This window comes from Hoplias malabaricus, chromosome 4 (genome assembly GCF_029633855.1).
Source record: "Hoplias malabaricus isolate fHopMal1 chromosome 4, fHopMal1.hap1, whole genome shotgun sequence".
NCBI classification, from domain to species: Eukaryota; Metazoa; Chordata; class Actinopteri; order Characiformes; family Erythrinidae; genus Hoplias; species Hoplias malabaricus.
The window spans coordinates 8,364,288-8,374,482 of record NC_089803.1 but is presented as its reverse complement, the minus strand read 5'-3'; the positions used below and the strand labels follow the sequence as shown (position 1 = coordinate 8,374,482).

Sequence of the window (10,195 nt, the reverse complement as noted above, 5' to 3'; positions counted from 1 at the left end):
TAAATATAAAGCTGCTCCAACTATCAGCTTCACCTCCGCTATAAAGTTATTTTTTACCAGCTCTGGGATTGAGGTCAGTAACAAGAGCACAACAGATAACAATACGACAATTTACAGTTATGAAAGAGGCTTGTTTATCATTTAGGGAAACAGAGGAGGATCTGAGAGTTATTTAACCTTAATATTATCTGTGTTCAGGTTAGTGATCGACCAATATATCGGCCGATTAATCTGGCCTATTTTTGGCATTTTTTATATAATCGGCATCGGTTGATATATTAGTGAAAGAGGCCGATATTTACATGATGCACACAAGCAATGCTGTGGGCAGCTCCGTCATTCTGGCTGTTAGAGCGCCCCTTTCATCCATTTTGTAACCCTACAGACAGACATTGAGCACAAGTACAGGAGTACAAGCCTCCAACCTGTAGCTGCATGCCGTCTCATCAGAGAAAACCACATTAATGATTTCTTCAGCACTCACTATTTGTTACTGGCTGCTTTTTGTAACATACACTCAGTTATAGCAATGTGCACCCAAGGAGGGACAAACACGCAGCAGAGCAGATGTTTTCAGCGCCTAACAGACCCAGACACTGCGAGAAAGTGTCTCCAGGGTTCTACTTTCATCAGGTAAAATTTGGAGTTGATACCTCCTACTGATTTGAAGTTACTGAAGCTGGAGCAGACAGTGGACAGATGGCCTCTCCAAGTGTCTCTTTAGACTCCCATCTGTCCATAAGGACAATGATTAATTATGATTTCTGATGTTTACACTTGTTTCTCACCAGGTACAGTGTCCCATTAAATGACTGACGTGTTAAAAGGCGAGAGCTGCACTGATTGGCTGTAGAGCAAGGCAACCTCCCACACCCCCTGCTGCATGTAAATGTCCTCAGTGGGGAAATGTAACTAGTAAAAGACATCTAAGCTTTGAAACATGTTTATTGACTTGATTATTGTTTGCACTTTGTTGAGTTTGTCCCTCCTCCTTGGGTGCACATTGCCATAACTCTGCCCGATTGGTCTATAGATTTGACTACAGCTACGCGACAATAGGTGTGAGATGGATCCACGGAAATCATATTTTATTTTTTGAAAATATGTGCTATTTTTTTCAGCCAGTACTCGACACAATCATGAGGATTACTCACGAACAACTTGACAGAGAGACTCAGATTTAGTCTCGTTTTGAAGGGGACTATCTAAGGTGCCAACTATGTGTGACCCGTTTCTCTTCAGGCTTCAAGAAGCTGCGGTTTTGTTATTGATGAGGAAGAAACCTGAAGTTTGGAATATCTTATTTTTTAGGCTTTAATACCTTAGTCCTACATTTTAGCGTATATCCTCATGATCCCGAGAGTCTGCCCGTTCGTTTAGTGTATGATATGTACACATCGACTCAAATGAAAAATCTGCAAAAAATACTTATCGAGAGGGATTATATATAAAATGACTAAATCAATGAAAATCTGTGACTTTAAGATTTAATTTGGTACATTAACTGTCGACTTTGGACATGTAGTACTTGAGATATACTGATGGATATAACAATGAGTGATTTTTTATTTTATTTTTTTTATAGGTGCCACCGACCAATGAGTGTAATAAGAGGCTAAATAATGCTGGGTTTCTAGGTTACAACTATCCACTCAGTCATTTATGATGCAGATTATTGAGTGTACGTTACAAAGAGCAGCCAGTAACAAATAGTGAGAACTGAAGAAGAGAAAATATATCATACCATTTTCTCTGATGAGACCACATGCAGCTACAGGTTGGAGGTTTGTACTCCTGTACTTGTGCTCAATGATGTCTGTCTGTAAGATGGCAAAATGAACACAAGGGGCGCTCTAACAGCCAGAATGACGTAGCTGCCTACAGCATTGCTTGTGTGCATTGTGTAAATATCGGCAGATGTTTGGCATTTTTATATCGGCCGATATTTACACAATGCACACAGGCAATGCTGTAGGCAGCTAATCGGTTGATCACTACATATATGCACCACCCATAGCAGTGTTTCTGTAGTGTAGAATGTAAAATTCCAAATGATTTTGTTTAGGACACAGTGTCTCTAATGTTACTGTTAATCAAATGCAGTGTTTGCAAAAAGTTTAAGAACCACTGTATTAAAGCAAAGCTTAGGAAATCCCAAGCTCTAAAAACGGAGAAGGCGCTTACACCAACATGAACATATAAACAATATAAAGTTGGTCAGCAGTGTCCCCAACTCAGTCTTAAGCATATTTTTTACATTGAATGTGCCCCAATACAGTAATTAAATCAAAATCTCTGAAGGTAATCCCTTTCTCTGTGCTACCGCTTCTGTTCTAGTGATGGGAATTTCAGCTTTTTGGGGAGCCGGCTTTCGGCTCCTAAATGGCTCTTTGTCTTACCCCTTATTTCCACTGGTACAGAACAATATTACCTACATTTTACATGACTGTATGGACAAAACATTATTGTTCAATATTAAAAATAATAAATAGTGTTGCAATGGCCAATTGTTTTTATGGCTGTCTTGTAATAACTCAGTGATTTCACTCACACATTGAATTGTATAAATAACTGGATTTTTATTTAAACACCTTAATAAAAAAGACACTTGTAAACTCTGAAATATAGCCAATGGAACCCAAAAGGTAGGTATTACAAAATAGTTTATTAAAATAATAATCATCCATTTCTGGGAAATAAAATAAACAACAACTCTGCAAAGTGCAAAACAGCAGCATTCAACGGTAGTAATTAAAACAACCGCAACTGTCAACAAACATTTAACTGATTTAACATTTTCTTCAACTATTTTTTGGAAGGCAGATTGTCATTCAGGAAAACCAAGTGTCTCAGCTCGGAGGTTTGGAGGGTTGGAGCTTGCTTGTTGTTCTCTGATTGGCTGAATGACAAGCCTTAGACAAAAATGGCTCGGTCTTAGACGGGAACCGGCTCTCATCGTTCACTTACCAGAGCCGGCTCTTTGAACCGGTTCGTTCGCGACCGACACATCACTATTCTGTTCTAGTTGAACACAATGATGTTTCTGGACAGAACTCTGTTGAGTAAAACTCTTCCCACACTCTGAACAGTGATACGGTTTCACCCCTGTGTGAGTGCGCTGGTGTCTTTGGAGACTACACTGTTCAGTAAAACTCTTCCTACAATCTGAACAGTGATATGGTTTTTCTCCTGTGTGAATGCGCTGGTGAGTTTTGAGACTACCCTGTGTAGTAAAACTCTTCTCACACACTGAACAGTGATACGGTTTCTCTCCTGTGTGAATGCGCTGGTGTCTTTGGAGACTACACTGTTCAGTAAAACTCTTCTCACACTCTGAACAGTGATATGGTTTCTCTCCTGTGTGAATGTGGTGGTGAGTTTTGAGACTACCCTGTGTAGTAAAACTCTTTCTACACTCTGAACAGTGATACGGTTTCTCTCCTGTGTGAATGCGCTGGTGTACTTGCAGAGTATTCCAGCGGGCAAAACTCAACCCACACTCTGAACAGTGATATGGTTTCTCTCCTGTGTGAATTCGTTGGTGTCTTTGGAGACTACCCTGTTCAGTAAAACTCTTCCCACACTCTGAACAGTGATACGGTTTCTCTCCTGTGTGAATGCGCTGGTGTCTTTGGAGATTACACTGTTCAGTAAAACTCTTCCCACACTCTGAACAGTGATACGGTTTCACTCCTGTGTGAATGCGCTGGTGTACTTGCAGAGTATTCCAGTGGGCAAAACTCAACCCACACTCTGAACAGTGATACGGTTTCTCTCCTGTGTGAATTCGTTGGTGTCTTTGGAGACTACCCTGTTCAGTAAAACTCTTCCCACACTCTGAACAGTGATATGGTTTCTCTCCTGTGTGAATGCGTTGGTGAGTTTTGAGACTACCCTGTGTAGTAAAACTCTTCCCACACTCTGAACAGTGATACGGTTTCTCTCCTGTGTGAATGCGCTGGTGTCTCTGGAGACTACACTGTTCAGTAAAACTCTTCCCACACTCTGAACAGTGATATGGTTTCTCTCCTGTGTGAATGCGCTGGTGTACTTGCAGAGTATTCCAGTGGGCAAAACTCAACCCACACTCTGAACAGTGATACGGTTTCTCTCCTGTGTGAATTCGTTGGTGTCTTTGGAGATTACTCTGTTCAGTAAAACTCTTCCCACACCCTGAACAGTGATATGGTTTCTCTCCTGTGTGAATGCGCTGGTGTATTAGTAGACTATCTTGTCGAGTAAAAGTCTTTCCACACTCTGAACAGTAATACAATTTCTCTCCTGTGTGAATACGCTTGTGTATTTGGAGACTACCCTGTGTAGTAAAACTCTTCCCACACTCTGAACAGTGATATGGTTTCTCTCCTGTGTGAACGCGTTGGTGAGTTTTGAGACTACCCTGTGTAGTAAAACTCTTCCTACACTCTGAACAGTGATATGGTTTTTCTCCTGTGTGAATGCGCTGGTGAGTTTTGAGATTACCCTGGTGAGTAAAACTCTTCCCACACTCTGCACAATCAAAAGTTTCCTGTTTGTGTTTATTTCTCCGAGTTTTTCTGCCAGATGTGCGAGTGTGGGGATTAGCCACGGATGTTTCCTGAGAACTGGAGCTTCTGCTCTCCATATTTTCACATATGATCCCTTCTGATCTCAACATTGTTTTATATTCCACTTGGAAATGTGTCCTGATGCGCCTGTGGGAAAACTGTAGAACTTTCTTGGACAACAGGAGCCAGAGAAACTATCCAAAGAGACGTTCTTCTGTTCTGGAAGACAACAAAGAAACAAAGATAAATGATTTAAAATCCATCCTCCTCGGACTCTCTATTGGTGACCAATATTCTCATGCATTTGTAGTCAGTTCCACCTTAGGCAATATAAGATTATTATTTTTCTATTTTGAATGTTCTGAATGACTTGGTTCTTCCCAAAATTTATTCCTTCTGCTCTGACCAATCTTTTCCTGTCGCTTTTACCTCAGCAGCACCCACTTAGTGCTAAGACACAGAATTCTGGGCTGCTTTTTTCTTGTGAAAACACCAACTGTAAAAAAGTGCTTCAAAATAAATAAACACTCATATTTCAACCACTCTCGCCATCTTATTTCTTTTGGGGTCATTCTGCTCTGCATTAAAAGCTAAAGATCCAGAGAGAGAGAAAAAAAATAGACGAGGGGAGTGCTTAACTTCAGCAGCCAATGAACGTCTAGATCCCAACACAGTCAAAACTAAAGAGCGGGAAACTTCTGGAGGCAAAAGCGACACTGAAAAAAGCCGGAATGACAGCAAATACGGATTCTTCAAGGGTATTAAACTCAAAAACAGAAATATTCTCATTACAAACCTGTTTTCATATATTTCAATATTAATGACTGTTTCTCAATTATACAACGTCAGTAATAGGTTATGGATTCTGCTTTTTGGTTCTCAGAACTTTATATAGCGTCAAATTAGGTTCTAAAGTCTCTGATTTTTATCTTCAGTAAAACATGGTATAAACACTGGAGTCAAGCCAGCCTCCACTTGGAAAAGCTTGGTCAAGCCAGCCCCCACTTAGTTTTGGTGGAACTTCGTATTCGAGAGGGGGTTGGATCTCTGCGTGGCGACTGGCGAGCGGAAATGGCTTCCCACACTCTGAACAGTGATACGGTTTCTCTCCTGTGTGAATACGCTTGTGTATTTGGAGACTACCCTGTGTAGTAAAACTCTTCCCACACTCTGAACAGTGATATGGTTTCTCTCCTGTGTGAACGCGTTGGTGAGTTTTGAGACTACCCTGTGTAGTAAAACTCTTCCTACACTCTGAACAGTGATATGGTTTTTCTCCTGTGTGAATGCGCTGGTGAGTTTTGAGATTACCCTGGTGAGTAAAACTCTTCCCACACTCTGCACAATTGGTTGAAAAGTTATTAAAAAATAAATTTAAAAATTCATTAAAAAAAGATTTTTCCATCCATCAATCATTTTATTGATAAAATAAATCATGTGCATGATTTCAAACACAATGTACACTTTATGTTAAAAAATAAAGGCTTAACATTTAAAAGAACAGATTCCTCAAACAGAATTACAGTTAGAACTTTAACATTCTCTTTAAATAAAGCTTTCTGCTTCACTACTTCTCACAGTCTCTGGTTTTCTTCACTGTGTCCACAGTCCTCACTACCTGACCCCTCCTGGGTGAATCAGATCAGACAGACAGACAGAGTGAGAGACAGACTGAGAGTGAGAGACTGAGTGAGTGAGTTAGAGTGTGTGTGTGTGTGAGTGAGAGACAGAGAGAGAGAGAGAGAGAGAGAGAGAGGGAGAGAGAGAGAGAGACCTAAATTCTGAATTTAACTGTTAATGAGAGGTCAGTATGAAAACACATTTGGTGTGCATTCTTCCCCATCACTCCAAGTATCTAACACGGCCAATCTGATGTTTATAAACACAGTGAAAACGAAGCTATTGAAGATTGTTACCTGTTGTTAGCGGCGACAGGAAAGTACGTATTTAATCGTATTTAAGCAAATTAGACTGAAAGACGATGGTGTGCGGTGCTGTAGACAGAGTGTAGAAACGAATACACTTTGTTGCGATGTCAAAAACGGTCTGTTTTTTTAGCTATTGAAAGGAAAAGAAGCATATATCAATTGCACCGGAGCGTCCATAAAAACAGTGTGCATTGTTCTCCGTGTCCGTACCATTCAGAATATGTAACCCTGTGTCAGATATAACCTTAGTTTGAAAAGTTATTGACGCCGGAAAACCGAATATCGAAAAGAAAACTAACTTTACCGTGGTGGTATAAACGGCGTGTGAAAGTCTCTCTCTGATCTTTATCTTCAGTAAAACACGGTATAAACGGTGTGTAAAAGTCTCTCTCTGATCTTTATCTTCAGTAAAACACGGTATAAACGGCGTGTGAAAGTCTCTCTCTGATCTTTATCTTCAGTAAAACACGGTATAAACGGCGTGTGAAATTCTCTCTCTGATCTTTATCTTCAGTAAAACACGGTATAAACGGCGTGTGAAAGTCTCTCTCTGGTCTTTATCTTCAGTAAAACACGGTATAAACGGCGTGTGAAAGTCTCTCTCTGGTCTTTATCTTCAGTAAAACACGGTATAAACGGCGTGTGAAAGTCTCTCTCTGGTCTTTATCTTCAGTAAAACACGGTATAAACGGCGTGTGAAAGTCTCTCTCTGGTCTTTATCTTCAGTAAAACACGGTATAAACGGCGTGTGAAAGTCTCTCTCTGGTCTTTATCTTCAGTAAAACACGGTATAAACGGCGTGTGAAAGTCTCTCTCTGGTCTTTATCTTCAGTAAAACACGGTATAAACGGCGTGTGAAAGTCTCTCTCTGGTCTTTATCTTCAGTAAAACACGGTATAAACGGCGTGTGAAAGTCTCTCTCTGGTCTTTATCTTCAGTAAAACACGGTATAAACGGCGTGTGAAAGTCTCTCTCTGGTCTTTATCTTCAGTAAAACACGGTATAAACGGCGTGTGAAAGTCTCTCTGATCATTTTCTTCAGTAAAACACGGTATAAACGGCGTGTGAAAGTCTCTCTCTGGTCTTTATCTTCAGTAAAACACGGTATAAACGGCGTGTGAAAGTCTCTCTCTGGTCTTTATCTTCAGTAAAACACGGTATAAACGGCGTGTGAAAGTCTCTCTGGTCTTTATCTTCAGTAAAACACGGTATAAACGGTGTGTAAAAGTCTCTCTGGTCTTTATCTTCAGTAAAACACGGTATAAACGGTGTGTAAAAGTCTCTCTCTGATCTTTATCTTCAGTAAAACACGGTATAAACGGCGTGTGAAAGTCTCTCTGGTCTTTATCTTCAGTAAAACACGGTATAAACGGCGTGTGAAAGTCTCTCTGGTCTTTATCTTCAGTAAAACACGGTATAAACGGCGTGTGAAAGTCTCTCTCTGGTCTTTATCTTCAGTAAAACACGGTATAAACGGCGTGTGAAAGTCTCTCTGGTCTTTATCTTCAGTAAAACACGGTATAAACGGCGTGTGAAAGTCTCTCTCTGGTCTTTATCTTCAGTAAAACACGGTATAAACGGCGTGTGAAAGTCTCTCTGGTCTTTATCTTCAGTAAAACACGGTATAAACGGCGTGTGAAAGTCTCTCTCTGGTCTTTATCTTCAGTAAAACACGGTATAAACGGTGTGTAAAAGTCTCTCTCTGGTCTTTATCTTCAGTAAAACACGGTATAAACGGTGTGTGAAAGTCTCTCTGGTCTTTATCTTCAGTAAAACACGGTATAAACGGCGTGTGAAAGTCTCTCTCTGGTCTTTATCTTCAGTAAAACACGGTATAAACGGCGTGTGAAAGTCTCTCTCTGGTCTTTATCTTCAGTAAAACACGGTATAAACGGCGTGTGAAAGTCTCTCTCTGGTCTTTATCTTCAGTAAAACACGGTATAAACGGCGTGTGAAAGTCTCTCTGGTCTTTATCTTCAGTAAAACACGGTATAAACGGCGTGTGAAAGTCTCTCTCTGGTCTTTATCTTCAGTAAAACACGGTATAAACGGCGTGTAAAAGTCTCTCTCTGGTCTTTATCTTCAGTAAAACACGGTATAAACGGCGTGTAAAAGTCTCTCTCTGGTCTTTATCTTCAGTAAAACACGGTATAAACGGTGTGTAAAAGTCTCTCTCTGATCTTTATCTTCAGTAAAACACGGTATAAACGGCGTGTGAAAGTCTCTCTCTGGTCTTTATCTTCAGTAAAACACGGTATAAACGGTGTGTAAAAGTCTCTCTCTGGTCTTTATCTTCAGTAAAACACGGTATAAACGGCGTGTGAAAGTCTCTCTCTGGTCTTTATCTTCAGTAAAACACGGTATAAACGGTGTGTAAAAGTCTCTCTCTGATCTTTATCTTCAGTAAAACACGGTATAAACGGCGTGTGAAAGTCTCTCTCTGGTCTTTATCTTCAGTAAAACACGGTATAAACGGCGTGTAAAAGTCTCTCTCTGGTCTTTATCTTCAGTAAAACACGGTATAAACGGCGTGTAAAAGTCTCTCTCTGGTCTTTATCTTCAGTAAAACACGGTATAAACGGTGTGTAAAAGTCTCTCTCTGATCTTTATCTTCAGTAAAACACGGTATAAACGGCGTGTGAAAGTCTCTCTCTGGTCTTTATCTTCAGTAAAACACGGTATAAACGGCGTGTGAAAGTCTCTCTCTGGTCTTTATCTTCAGTAAAACACGGTATAAACGGCGTAAAAGTCTCTCTCTGATCTTTATCTTCAGTAAAACACGGTATAAACGGCGTGTAAAAGTCTCTCTGGTCTTTATCTTCAGTAAAAACGGTATAAACGGTGTGTGAAAGCTGTACACAGTAAGAACATTTACCTTCAGTAAAAACAGGTCCTGATTTCTCTCCAACACGCTGCTCTCACGAAGTTGCGACGCGTCTGATCCCAGAGCAAACACTTGGAGAAGTGCACCCTGCAGGTCGGACGACGTAAAGACCGCCTTTATCACGTCCAAAGACAGCCAGTTCAAGTGAGAAGGATATCTCTGCAGGCCGGAGGCAGCTCCAAGTGGGTGCTACAGTATAGAACGCTATAGAACGCCATTGGGATCTAAACGTGTGAACACATGCGCGTTAACACGTTATAAAAAATTTGCGTGTTAACACGTAAAACTTTGTCGTGATAACGTGACCAAAAATGACACGTTTACACGCTTAAGGTTTTCACCAATGGGAGGACTCAAATCCGGCCGTACTTACATATTCATGATATGCTCTAAAGCTTTTCATAATTCTATATCAAACAAACATCACACTGTGTGTGTGACACATACCGAGGTGTAATTCATTCACATTGATAAATTATGTGCATTCCTTTAATAGCATACTGCTAAACAATACGATGTTAATACAAACCTATAGTGAAATTAATTTTCCAGATCCTCCTCTTTCTGTAAACATATATAACATATTTAAAGTTTAAAGATACATTAACTTACTCATGTTTTATTTAATTATGTGTATCTACTTCTATATATACATTAAAACCGTGAGAGGATAAATCTTCAAAATGGAAAAAAAATCTGATTTAAAAAAGGGCTTTTATCAGCAGTGGTGTTTGAAGTGAGGGGTTTATATATATATATATATATGTTGTTTCAGCAATACACCAGTAGGTGGCAGTAAAGTATGATTCACGAAATACACAAACTGAACGTTCATA

General features: G+C 40.0%; 1 protein-coding gene across 1 annotated transcript; it reads right to left on the bottom strand.

Annotated features, from left to right (window-relative positions):
- Positions 1 to 2,959: 2,959 nt before the first annotated feature.
- LOC136694888 (zinc finger protein 420-like) lies at positions 2,960 to 9,564 on the bottom strand. Its single transcript, XM_066668716.1, has 2 exons — positions 9,351 to 9,564; positions 2,960 to 4,766 (listed from the first exon to the last, which is right to left on the bottom strand). The coding sequence occupies exon 2, from the start codon at positions 4,655 to 4,657 to the stop codon at positions 2,960 to 2,962; it is 1,698 nt and encodes a 565-aa protein (XP_066524813.1). The 5' UTR covers positions 4,658 to 4,766; positions 9,351 to 9,564.
- Positions 9,565 to 10,195: the final 631 nt, after the last annotated feature.